Here is a 13,865-nt window from a genome sequence, read left to right on the forward strand (position 1 = left end):
TTTTGTCAGCCATCTTCAAGGTTGCGAATGGCGAACACTAAATTATGTGAACATTACAGCACCATATAAAAAAAATATATATATATATATATATATGGAAATTCAATAGTGAGGACGTTCCGCATGAGAACTGTAATATTAGTGATAGTTTTTTATAATATTAACGACGGTTTTTTAGAAAATCGTCACCAATACTATGAAAAACCGTCATCAATACTATAGTCTGCATGAGGACCGTCCGTACCATAGACGGACTGTATATATATATATATATATATATGTATATAATTCTAATTTTCAAATTTGCTGATTAGAGTGGTAGACAATCTAGCAAATTTCGTACTTGGTTTATTTTGTTACAATTTGGCAGCTTGAAGTCAATAGTGTTCCATAATGGAAGATAATTCATAAACAAAATGAATTGATTTGCCTTAAAATTTATGACTGAACTAACAAAGCAAAACATGTCAAACAAAAAATTCCACTACTTCCATCTTTTGCTTTATTTGGAAAAACTACAAATTCCGGTTCATTTTCTTTTATTTGTTTGTTCATATAAAATGAGTTGATTAAATAATAATTTTAAATTTAAATCTCTTAAATTATATAATTAACTTAGACGTTAATTGAATGATACGAATTAATTGACTGTTCAAAGAAAATTTAATAATAAAATTATTGTTTTTATCTGCTAATAATCTAAATATAAAATTTCTATAAAAAAATGAATATAAAAATAAATTATGGTATACAGAGGGAGACAAATTTATCTAAAAGGTTTTATTTTTTATTTTTAAATTTTTTATACAAGGAGTAGAATTACAAAAGGAAATGAGAGAGTTTGAGAAAATATTGTAGGACCAGGATTACCCAAAAGGACAGACCAATAGAATGGCGCCACTGGGACAACTAGAAGCCAAACGGAAATATAACTACGGTGAGACCATCGTACCAGAAGAGAATTAAGATGCCCGAATTATTATTTAATTTTCACAATTAATTAATTAATTATTTTTAATTTACGAAGACAAAAAGAGAAACGAGCTTTCATCGTGAGTGGAAGGAAAAGACCACCCTGAAGCGAAAACTTTCTTCTCAGTCTCTCTCTCTCTCTTTCTCTTTTTATTTCTTTCTCAGATCCAAAAAACAATTCGAAATTCGCTTGCTGTTTCTCTCTCCCAGATCTCCCAGATAACTTATTTGGATCTTGGATTCACAATTCGGACTATCCACTTTTCCCTCTTCCAGAAGTCCGAGATCAACTGCGATTTGATCGTTGTTTTGTGTTTAACGCTCTCGTTCTGTTCTTTTTCCCTATTCGGATCTGATTCGAGCTTTTGCTGAACTTCATCACGGACCCAATCATGAATCCCTTCTCGTCTGGTACCCGTTTGAGGTAAGCTAACTATTCATATCTCGCCGAATTTGAATTTGATGCAGATCGTCACCCCATATATATATATATATATATATAGATTCAACATGTATACGAACTCGTCTATATGGGTTCAACTCTACCCATTTTCGATACCCAATTCGGAATTCAAGAAGATTGTTTGTAATTGAGCAGTTCGTGTATGCATTTTCTTGTTGGATTTCGATTAGTGTAGTTGAAACTGCTGGTTTTGATTAGTGAAGAATGAATTTTTGGGTACCATTTCTGTGAATTTTGGTGGGTATTTGTTCAAATTTGTGAATTGGAATGTTGGAATGCGTTGGAGTTATGCTACGGCTATATGGTGATTTGCATAATTCGAGTATACTGCCATACTGCCATTGTTATCGACTGGCTTACTTGTGGGTGGAGACTGGCATTCGAAACGTTATTTGATAAATCTCCTAGATGCCAATGAAAACTTCTTGCAAATTCAATTTGGGTTTGCAAGGTAAAGAAATGTCAAGGGTGTCAACCAGAAAAGTGGTTAGCGGTTGGAGTTGGCATATAATCCTCTTGATTAAGTCAAAAGTTTTCTTTTGGGAAGCTTTAAGAGCGGCAGTCATTAACACCAAACTCACACCAATTTTTAGGTTAATTTTACAGAAGTAAATCTTAGATGAATTCATGTTTGTTTTCTTTACGGAAGCTTGAAATGAGTTATATGACATCTTAGTAAAACGCAAAGGACAGCAGAAACTAACGGCCTTTAGGTCCATTGTTATATAGTTGTATATTTTGTAAGTTGGGATTGGTTAGTCATTAGTTACACTACATTTGTAACAGTAATAATCATCATCCTGCCCTATAAATTGTTTTAGTTTCCATGTATGATATAGCTGCTGATTCCTTAAGTTTCTTTCTCTGCTTAACTTCATTCCCTTTTTTCGTTTTACTTGGTGTCACTCCATTCAGTTTCTGTTACTGCAGTTAAATCAAATGCATGGTTAACTTAAGGGTTAACATTATTTTGTCCCCCAAACTATGTAACTACTGTTTTCTTATCGTGTAGTCCAATCATGGTTTTTGAAAGATGGATTTGATGAATAACCCATACAAATTGCATACAAATGAAACTAAACATAACTAAATAGTTTTCAGACAAAGTTATTTATAAGTTGTATATGTTAATTTTATCAATGCATGATTGGACTAAACTAACAAGAATATAATAGTTTATGGGCCATGTGAGAGTTTTTGTAGTTTGGACTTTGGAGGGCAAATTGCAAAATGTGTCATAGTTTGGGGAAAAAATGATTTTAACCCTTAACATAACATTGACAAATTTTCTTTAAACTATGGTTCATGAATTCTAAATCTTTGAACCTGTCTTTATTTGTTAGCTTGTTTATTTTTTACTGTATATATGTATCATCTCGATGCAGGGATATGATTCGGGCTATACGTGCTTGCAAAACTGCAGCAGAGGAACGTGCTGTTGTTAGAAAAGAGTGTGCGGCTATTCGTGCTGCTATTAATGAAAACGATCAAGATTATAGGCATCGTAACCTGGCTAAGCTCATGTTTATCCACATGCTTGGTTACCCCACACATTTTGGTCAAATGGAGTGTCTGAAGTTGATTGCATCTGCTGGTTTTCCTGAGAAGAGAATAGGGTATCTTGGCCTGATGTTGCTTCTTGATGAAAGACAGGAAGTTCTTATGTTGGTTACAAACTCGTTAAAACAGTATCCTGCTTTATGTCCATTTTTCTTTTGATTAAATTAAATGTGGGTTTTTTCCCCCCCTTCTGGTTTTAGACCCTCTTCACTAATTTAAATGAAGAACTTTTGCTATGCTGTAAACAAAAGAACCAAAAAAGGGAAATTCTATTTGGCAGCAACCTTAACTTATTTTTAGAGATCTCAACCACACAAACCAGTATATTGTGGGACTTGCTCTTTGTGCTTTAGGCAATATTTGTTCAGCAGAAATGGCTCGTGATCTTGCACCGGAAGTAGAAAGATTGCTGCAATTTCGAGATCCAAATATCCGGAAAAAAGTAAGTTTCCCCCCTTTTTTGTGTCATAACCTGCTAATTGAAGAGTTTGTTGCTCTTAAAACATCTCTTTTTTATACTTATGTTAACGTCACCAGCAAGGCAATGGGGGCAATAAGCATTCATTCTTACAATAGCATTATTATTTGGGAAGATCTGAGAAAGATAGTAATTTATGAGTAGTAGCTGAGGGACCATGGCCTGTCTAGTTATTGAGCGAATGCAAGTCATAAAAAAGCCTTTATGGTATACCATGCTGAAGCAGAGCAAAAAAAGAATACTGCTGAAGAGTAAATTATTTCACATAAGCTTAGCTATACCAAGATTGTTTGCCTTTTTATGGATTTAATATTTTTCAAATATCTCCCTTCCAATTTGCCAACAAAGAAACAGTTGAGAATAATTAAAAAACCTACAATTCAGTCTCAATCTTGAAGAATACTTATCTAAAGAGCTTTAGAAATGCTGCTCCTGTTTCATTACATGTAGCAATACCATAGACATTTTTTCTTTTGCAGAAAATATGATATGGGTTTCCTACTTTGGAGTTATAAATTGTAATGATACTTGTGTTTTTGCTCTTATACTATTTTTATTGTTGTAATTGTCGGCTTTTGGAGATGATTTGAGCTTACTTCATATCATCCAAATTGCGCTTAAAATTTATTCATTTGAAGCTGTACAAAAATGGTATATATGTAGATTCATAATCCTCTTTTAGGAAGGTTGGCTTGTCTTTATCATTTCTTGAGTGAAGGTTATCATGAAATTTTATTAAATAAATTTCTGAGATAAAGTTGAATATAATTTGACAGTTTTATTTTATTTGGCTAGTTGGTTTATTGTCAATCATTGACCTATACTCACTATTTTTAGGCAGCATTGTGCTCTATACGGATTATAAAGAAAGTCCCTGACTTGGCAGAAAACTTCATAAATCCCACTGCTTCATTACTTAAAGAAAAGCATCATGGAGTGTTGATCACAGGTGTTCAACTTTGTACAGATCTATGCAAAGTCAGTCCAGAAGCCCTTGAGTTTTTTAGAAATGTAAGTTCATCAGAAAGATAAAATAATTCTTTGTTGCAATCTAGAAAGATAATTTTTTTTTTTTTTTGAGTTTTTTAATGCAATCTAGTTGTTGTCATTGTGTGAAAAAAAGTTTAGGGTTTCTTATTTATCGATTGGCCTCTGTTATATGATAGATATGATATTTGCTTCTATCCAAATGGATCTTTCAGGTAACATGTGGGCTTATTCACTGAAGTGTTGATTTTACTTTGATCAAAATTCGAAACCTAACTTTTTCCTTATAAATATTTAAGGTTTTTGTGTTGTTATCATAATGCAGATCTGTACTTGCTTTATAAAAGTGATATCTTACTTATGAATCCCAAGTAGTGCGTATGCACTACCCTAGCTGTCATATATAAAAACAGTTCTGATATTGAGTTGTTTAGCATATAAATGTACAACTTTACAGCATCTTTGTAAAATGCACTGAATTGTGGTAATACATTTTTTATTGTGATCGGTCCTTTGTTCTAACAAGAAGTTGTCACAACTGTTAATGCAGAAATGCACTGATGGTTTGGTCAAAACTCTTAGGGATATGGTGAACAGTCCTTATGCTCCTGAATACGATATTGCTGGCATCACAGACCCCTTCCTTCATATAAGATTGCTAAGGCTTTTGCGTGTTTTGGGCCAAGGTGATGCAGATGCTAGTGATAGCATGAATGACATACTTGCCCAGGTTAGCAGTTATTCATATTATTTCTCATGCTTTTGTTAGTTGTTTCTTTGGAGTTGTTGTAGACTTTCAGTGGATTTACTGGTTTACAATATCTACTACCTCACCATGTAAATTTTGTACCTTTTTGAAGGGTGAATGTTTTTAAATTGTTATTGTTGCAATAATAGATTCGTAGTGCATTCATTCCTGGCCTGAGTTGTTTTTGGGGATTACGTAATGCCTTAAGGTCCTTAACATATTCTGCAATATTTTCACTGTAGGATAATTTTTAGATGACTATATAATGATGCTTGTGCCAATAAAGTTGGATTCATAAACAATAACAAAGTTGCTCTTAAAGCCTTTTAATTTTATTGCCTTGATGTATGGATATATGGTTGTTCGTGTGTTATGTGCATGTAATGTAGGGAAGGCACACACATACACAACATAAAGGAAAATGAAAAGTGAAGTTGGCTGCGTAACCATTCAACATTATGTCAAATATCACTCAGGCCTATTTTCATATGTGGCTAGTTGATTTTGAATGCATGGCAATGTTCTCATTTGTCTCCTTGAGGCCCTTGCAATTATACTTTCCTGACATGATGTTTTCTGCAGGTATTAGATTTTTCTTGCATCTTTTTAATTCTTATTTTTCTGGAAATAAAGATGTTTTTCCTCAAGTTATTTGCTTTCCCTATTTTCTATTTTAGATGTTTATCTTGTGATTATAGTTGCTGACAGCTATTTTTTTAGCTGCAGCTGCTTTCAGTTTTGCAAAAGTTAGCCACTTTTTTCTTTTTCTGCTGACATGTTATATTTTTGTCTAGGTGGCAACCAAAACAGAGTCGAACAAAAATGCAGGGAATGCAATTCTTTATGAATGTGTAGAAACAATCATGAGCATTGAAGATAATGGTGGCTTGCGTGTGCTGGCTATCAATATCTTGGGAAGGTTCTTATCAAACCGTGACAACAACATCAGGTTCCTTGTGATAATTTAACTTTTCTGTTAAGAAACAATATTTGGAGGATAGTTTTAAAGATTGATTGCCATGTCTTGTACTTCTATATATCTGGTTCTAACTTGATTCAGCTTGTCTCTTGATGATGGTTTGTCCCTTAATATGTCATGCTGATAGGTCTTTCAGTTTAAAATGTGTTATGATGTTTTTATCATGTGAATATCTGATCTCATCCATTAAGAATTGCTGTTTCTTCTTTGGTCCATGTGTGTATTTATCATAAATCTAATTCAAGCTAGTTTGGGTTTGAGATATAACAGAAAGAAATCTAACTTCGATACCAGCTGTTATCATATATGTGAGATCTAGCTTATCCTACTGTAGCAGGAGATCTGATAGCCCATACTAGCTGAAAATCACAGCATATGGACTTGATACATCTCTATTATTGTAAAGAACTGCATACCTGAAGTTGCAGAATTGAAATTTGACTAGATGTGCAGGATTTGTGCAGCAAGAGAGGTCAGAAATTAGCTTGATAATGGAGATTGGATAATGCTTATCCCATGTTCACACCACTTAGGTTCTGAATTTCATAGCCTTGATAGTTGTAAGCTACCTCCATAAATATAACTTTCTGTGGGTATGCACCCGTTCACTATTTTCCTAACTAATAAACAAAGCATATATGCTTTATAAGGTTACTATAGGAATGCATCTGGAATAGTTTACTGCTTTGTAGACATTAAGTTTTCGCCTTAAGTGATTGGCAGGCATTTACATAGGTCTAATTTAACTATGTTTTTGTATAAGACCCGATACGATCTATCCAAGTAACTCAAAAGTTCTCAATGTTTTTGATAAAAGTCAACCATGAACATTAATTCAATTTTGGAGTTATTTGGAAGAATAGATAAATAAATGCTCTTGCTTTGTTGTGGTTTGGGACTTGTATATGTGTATGTATGTATATATATATATATATATATATATTGTGTATATTTATGTACTATATGCACTTTGTCCCTTTCTTACTCGACTATTTGTCTATTAACTGTTCTCTTATACAATAAACTGAAGGTCACTTGTTATCGCAGATATGTTGCATTAAACATGCTGATGAAGGCTATCACAGTAGATACTCAAGCAGTGCAGAGACATCGAGCAACAATTTTGGAATGTGTAAAGGTATTGCATAGTTGTATCCAATTTGCTTGACATCAAGCAGTATGTTGCCAATTTTATAATTGGAAGATCTTTGTCAAAAATTATTTTAGAGGTAATATATACTAATTGAGTTGCACACCAGTACTTCATTTTCTCTATCCCATTATGCACTAATCTGTTTGGTTCCTGTGCTTCAATAATTATTTTTAATTTTGGATATAATTTTAGTGCTCGTACAATGGAAGGTGTATTTCACCTGTAGACAGCACCAGATATTTCTCTTTATGATATTTTTGATTTGGCTGTGAAGTCTTATTTAATTTCTTGCTTTTAAAATTGCTGGTACTGAAGTTAAGTTGTTTATGTATGGTAATACTTTTATCATTTGATAAATGGGAAGTTTTATTGTGAAACTTGAGGCACTGTTATTATTTTTGACTTTGCTATGCCATTCATGACAAGAACTTGATCTTCTAGTCTACAAGTTGAGAAGATTGCGGTTTTTTTCCTTTTCAGGATTCAGATGCTTCAATTCGGAAAAGGGCTCTTGAACTTGTTTATCTTCTTGTGAATGAGAGCAATGTGAAGCCTCTAACAAAAGAGCTAGTTGATTATTTGGAAGTAAGTGATCAAGAATTTAAAGGAGATCTTACAGCAAAGATTTGCTCCATTGTATCAAAGTAAGTTTTGCAGTTCATGGTTCTAAAATTGGTTTCTTTTTCTATAAAAGTTCAGGTTTGGATTTTCCTTGTACGTTTTATCTTGTACTGTTAAAAGTTAGTACTGCATCCAAAAACTGAGAGGATAGAGTTGGTATGCTAGTGCTCAAACTGCTAACAACAGGAATAGGAAGTGTTGCACTGGTGGTGTCTAGCTGTGAGAGTTGGCTGTCGACTGACTTGACTTATCTCTAGTAGTGGTTAATATGGTTACTTGGTGGTGTTTAGGGGCAACTTCAGAAGTTGTTTTTCCATTCAACCAAGACAGTCGTGCATCACCGTGTAAATAGGATCTGTTGAGATGAGATTAATGTCCATGCTTGTTTCTAATTTCAGTCTTATTACTACTGATACTCTTGATCAGTTCCATTGAGACTTGCACAATCATTGCAAGATAGTTCAATGTTGTTGGTGAGTTTATATTAATTGTTATCATTAATTGATTGGTATTCACTTATTCGTGCTTCAGGTTTTCCCCTGAGAAAATTTGGTACATTGATCAGATGCTTAAGGTTCTTTCTGAGGTATAAAATCTAAATGGAACTTTGTCAGTTTTTCAGCCAAGCGAATTAAAAATATTAATCTTTATGCTGTGCTTAGTAGGCAGGAAATTTTGTGAAAGATGAAGTATGGCATGCCCTTGTTGTTGTGATAAGCAATGCTTCCGATCTTCATGGATATACAGTTAGGGCATTATACAGAGCATTCCAAACCTCAGCTGAACAGGTGAACAAAATTTAATTATTGATAGGTTAGATGCGCAACAAAAAATTCCTAGTATTGTGAGTATTTGGGCATGTGTCTTACATATGCTAAGTTTACTTATGTTTCAATGTTTCAGGAATGCCTTGTTCGAGTGGCAGTTTGGTGTATTGGTGAATATGGTGATTTGTTGGTAAACAATGTTGGCATGCTCGATATAGAGGATCCAATAACAGTGAGTTCATCTTTCTTCCATATCAGATTATATTATGTACTTTGGTGATCTTTGTGTGTCACTTGTATGTTTGGTCTTTGAATGTGTTAAGAAGAAAAACTCCTACATGATATGAAAAGTTAAACAAGTTGGAATACATGCTGAATACAGGAATCTCTTAATAATTTCAATTTAATATCTTTTCAGCAAAGGCTTTTTCTTCTTTTAACCTTTTAAATTAAAATATTCGTCTATTGAAAGTAAAATAAAGCAGTTTTCCAGTTTAGGATGGGATTGTTGGTGTGGTGTGACATTTTATGTCTCTATCGCTTCTGGCATTGTATTGTTTAAATGGAATGTCAAAATTCTCTCGTTTTCAGTGCATGGGTTATCCAAATGTAATGTCACTCAGCAGCAAAAGTTGGATGCCATGGCTGATTATTTTTGTGCATCCTTTTATTGCTTCTGTTTACAGTTTACACACAAATTTTATTTTTTGAGCAGGTGACGGAATCTGATGCTGTGGATGTCATTGAGATCGCAATTAAGAGCCATACATCTGATCTCACTACCAAAGCAATGGCTTTTGTTGCTCTGCTAAAGCTTTCTTCACGGTTCCCATCTTGTTCAGAGTATGTTAATCCTTTGCTTGACCTCTTTTTTAGATTATATGCTTGTGAACTTTTTAGATGATTTGTTTCCGATGGTTCTTTGCTTGTTAGAGGAATTCCAAGTCTTGGTAACTTACGTCTCTATTCTGGCAGTTAAATGGCTTTTCTAGGAACTCTATTATAAAATATCACGAATGACTTGTATTCTCTCTATTTACTTAATTATCCCAGACGTTACTTTTTTCTTTCTCTTTTTTTTGTTTTTTGTTTTTTTGTTTTTTTTGTTTTTTTTTGGGTATTTATTAATCTGTAAGTACCAGTAATCTCTTCAAATGAAATTAAATTATGTTGTTTCTTGAATCATGTCTATAGGAGGATTAAAGATATAATTGTTCATTACAAAGGAAGCCTTGTGCTTGAATTGCAGCAGAGAGCCATTGAATTCAATTCTATTATAATGAAACATCAGAACATCAGGTATGTTTTTAAGAAGTTAAGATTAGTTAGGAAAAATCAGCTCTCCCTCCGCCTCCTTGATTTCCTTTCGTTTTCTTGTTTTGTTCTTCTCAATTTTATGATTAGAAAATATTGCCCCTAATAAAGCTTATGTAGATAGTTGAAAACTGATAAATGAGCTTGTGCAGGTCTGCACTAGTTGAAAGGATGCCTGTTTTGGATGAGGCAACTTTTATTGGAAAGAGGGCTGGTTCTATACCGGCTACTGTTTCAACTCCTACTGCGGGGTCAATCAATATGCCAAATGGAATTGCCAAACCTTCTGCAGCTCCTCTTGTAGACTTGCTTGATCTAAGTTCAGATGATGCCCCAGCACCTAGCTCTTCTGGTGGTGATTTTCTTCAGGATCTTCTTGGTGTTGATTTGCTATCATCTTCAAAAACATCTGGTTAGTATTGAATACTCTGCCATATTTTTACAATCAAATCCTTGTAAACTAAGTTCCCCCCCTCTCTCTCTCTCTCTCTCTCTATATATATATATATATATATATATATGTATATATAAGGTTGGCAGACTATTAAAGTTTCTGAGCCTTTTAGCTTTTATTGCATTACGCAGGAGCTTACATTTTTCCAAATTATGGCTGTGATTGAGATTTCATTCTTGTCATGTTATCATCTCTATGGTTTCATTTCTATTAATGATCTCACATTTTTATTAATGAAGTCATGAAAACAACTGACACTCAATTTATTTTAAAGGTTTCTTCTGATGAGGACCATGAGAAGTATATCATATGATATCTGTTTGGTAGTTTAAGGATTTTATTGTTAATTAGAAGTATCAATTGATTTTGTTTTAATTAGTTTCCTTTTTAGAATTGTTTACTTATAGATAGGGTTAATAATAACACTAAACGACAGATTTGAATATTTTTTACAGATTTGAATATTTCTTCGTTTCAGAGATTACTTCTCCCCTGTTTTTCTAACCTTTCTCACCTCTCCCTGACGTTCTCCTTCCTCCCTTTCTTTTTCTCCTCTATTCTTCTATTGTATTTCCTACGTCCCACATCAATTTCTTTCTTTAATAATCATGGTAGACATTAGCATGAGATCAGGTTGGTTGGTGAAATCTAGATGAACGAAATCTACACAACTTGAATTTGTATCCTGACTCATTTAGCTTTTGCAATAGAGGAAAATCTGATACCATTCCTTGTGTAATTATGAATGATAGTTAAATCTGTTCGGGGTTGGCTACCAGTCAGTTAGGTTTAGGAGCTTTAAACAAACCTACATAGACCTCTTTCCAGAGTTAAGGTTTTGGCAACAGTATCTATAATTTGACTAGCATGTTCTATAATTCATCATTTTCTTTCCTACTTTTTAGAAATTCTGAATGCATCAAAGAAGATTTCACTCAACTGGATTTCATATGTCTTCTTCTAGAGTAAACCGTGCAACCCCCTCGATGAAAGTAATATATGTATTCTAATCTTATATTTTTATTTACTTGAATTATATGGTGATATTGAGATTAATTTTATGCATTTGAAGTTTCCTCAATTGTACATTTCATATGTACATGCACACATGCATTATTAGACACATGAAAATTGTGCTTGTGCATTATTCTCCTGCACAGATGGGGCAATCTAGCTTATCCTATGCATATCGTTTGTAACTTTTTTTTTTCCCCCATGTTTTTAGGTGTAAATGCTGTTTCACAAAATGGCACCGATGCCCTCCTTGATCTATTGTCTATTGGTTCACCTCCTGTACAGAGCAGCCCATCAGCTCATGATATTTTGTCAGCTAGTCAAGATAACAAAACATCAGTTTCACCATTAGATGGACTTTCATCTCCTTCATATCCCAATCAATCCACTTCTGCTGGAGTTACTCCTGTGATGGATTTGTTGGGTGGCTTTGCTGCTGATCCACCAAAACCTGGTAAAATATTGTCAATGATTAGATGTCTGGTTGATATATATTGTTTTTCAATGTAGTGATAGTCTTCTTTTCTATGAAGCAGAAGACAATGGCTCCGCATATCCATCTCTAGTAGCTTTTGAGAGCAGTTCCTTGAAGATTGTGTTCAACTTTTCAAAGCCACCTGGCAACCCCCAAACAACATTGGTCCAGGCGGAATTTACGAATTTGTCATCTGATAACTACACAGATTTCGTTTTTCAGGCAGCAGTTCCAAAGGTAATGTTTATAATAGAGTACTAGGCATATCTAGTTCTGTTTCATTTTTGAATATGTACTTATCAGTAAAATATTATTTTCTGGGTGGTTATTTGCAAGTTCAATTTGTCTCCTTGTTTGTATTGACATAACTTGATCAACTTGGCTCTTGAGCCTCCAAATGTGTATCAATTGCGTGCCCAACTAGTCCTTTATAGGTTCCCAAAGTTTCATCCTTCTGATGCTCGGAAGATTTACACATGCTACAGTCAAGGTTCTCCATATTGATTAAAAACCATTTTAAGTTTGCCCAAGCTTCCATAATTGTCTGTATTGATTTTTACTTGCTAGGAAATTGTCTGTAGTTGCTTATTTTTGTTCTCAGCTTCAAATAACGGTTGATATCTTCTGGTGCTCTTAATCTTGCAGTTTCTCCAATTGCATTTAGATCCAGCTAGCAGCAATACCCTGCCTGCAAGTGGTAATGGGGTTGTCACGCAAAGTTTGAAAGTTACTAACAGTCAACATGGAAAGGTACATGAATCATTGCTATTGTTAAAGAAGTGGACTTCTGTTTCTTGATCATGAATTAACACCATATTTATAATCTATGTGCCATTTTAGTATAGTAAGGTAGTGGTTCCCTACTCAATGAGTCATCCAGACAATAAATTTGCTTAATAACATGGTCTATGGTTTCATTATTAATTTAGTCAAGCAGAATCATATATTTTTTATTTTGCCACATTCTTTTCGTAAGAGGTTAGAAGATGATTACAATAACTCTTTTATTTTTCCAGAAATCTCTTGTCATGCGCATAAGGATAGCTTACAAGATTAACAACAAAGATGTTTTAGAGGAAGGACAAGTCAACAATTTTCCACGTGGTTTGTGAGGTTTGAGGTCTTCATCGACGATAAAGACGATGGTTCTTTCTTCTCACACTGGCGGCTGACATGTGATCTTTTGATTAGTCGAGCCGGGTGGTGCATTTTGTAGAAACTTGGGGCTCATTTTGCTCTAGAGTATGGGATCTTTCCAATGGCTTCTCACCTTCCCACACTTCTGCCCGCATTTTATTTTATTTTATTTTACTTTTTGTTTTTCTTCCTCTTTTAGGTGAGTGATGTACATTACTACAAATTATTGCTGTACGGAATTTTGGGGAATTTGAATTTTGGCCAAAAGGAATAGAGCTCATGTGTTATATGAAGAACTTTGAGGTCCTGCTTTCTGTTTTCTAGTTTGGATTTGCTCTCTAGCCTTATTGCTTGTGTTCGTCCAAGTTGGATTCAAATCGTATTGGAAATCAGTCATATAGTATATTCAATTTTATTTCATGTAACATTTTCTCCTCCTCAATGTTAATGAAATGTAAGGTTATATTATTAATTTTTTCATTGTTTCTTGGATACCCAATCTATTATATCTAGTCTATTTTTGTTTGGTTGAAAGTTTGTTAATAGAGGATAATTCTCTTTGTTTGTAGACTCCAAAGATTCCTTTCAATCTTTCATTTTTTTTGTTTTTTTTTTTTTGTTTTCAAGTTTGAACGCTAATGAATTAACAAGTTTGTTTCTTGTTGAGTTTCCCATTAACATCTCTATGAAGATAAGAATAGTACTACTTTAATTTTATTGGAAAGAAGTAATCAACTACATGA

General features: G+C 33.8%; 1 protein-coding gene across 2 annotated transcripts; it reads left to right on the forward strand.

The window, feature by feature from the left end:
- Positions 1-1,021: 1,021 nt before the first annotated feature.
- LOC107405640 (AP-1 complex subunit gamma-2) lies at positions 1,022-13,602 on the forward strand. Of its 2 annotated transcripts, XR_007237540.2 has the most exons (19): positions 1,022-1,396; positions 2,821-3,123; positions 3,296-3,437; positions 4,311-4,484; positions 5,011-5,190; positions 6,003-6,157; positions 7,235-7,325; positions 7,821-7,984; positions 8,493-8,547; positions 8,627-8,749; positions 8,865-8,960; positions 9,444-9,571; positions 9,923-10,027; positions 10,195-10,454; positions 11,722-11,964; positions 12,047-12,222; positions 12,631-12,735; positions 13,002-13,227; positions 13,322-13,602. XR_007237540.2 is itself a non-coding variant. In XM_048462466.2 (18 exons), the coding sequence occupies exons 1-18, from the start codon at positions 1,365-1,367 to the stop codon at positions 13,095-13,097; spliced, it is 2,628 nt and encodes an 875-aa protein (XP_048318423.2). In that variant the 5' UTR covers positions 1,022-1,364; the 3' UTR covers positions 13,098-13,602. The 2 variants fall into 2 exon arrangements, 1 of the variants encoding a protein (XP_048318423.2); XM_048462466.2 differs by having other exon boundaries at positions 13,002-13,602.
- The last annotated feature ends 263 nt before the right edge of the window (positions 13,603-13,865 follow it).

The sequence above is a fragment of the Ziziphus jujuba genome, chromosome 12, assembly GCF_031755915.1.
Source record: "Ziziphus jujuba cultivar Dongzao chromosome 12, ASM3175591v1".
Lineage (NCBI taxonomy): Eukaryota > Viridiplantae > Streptophyta > Magnoliopsida > Rosales > Rhamnaceae > Ziziphus > Ziziphus jujuba.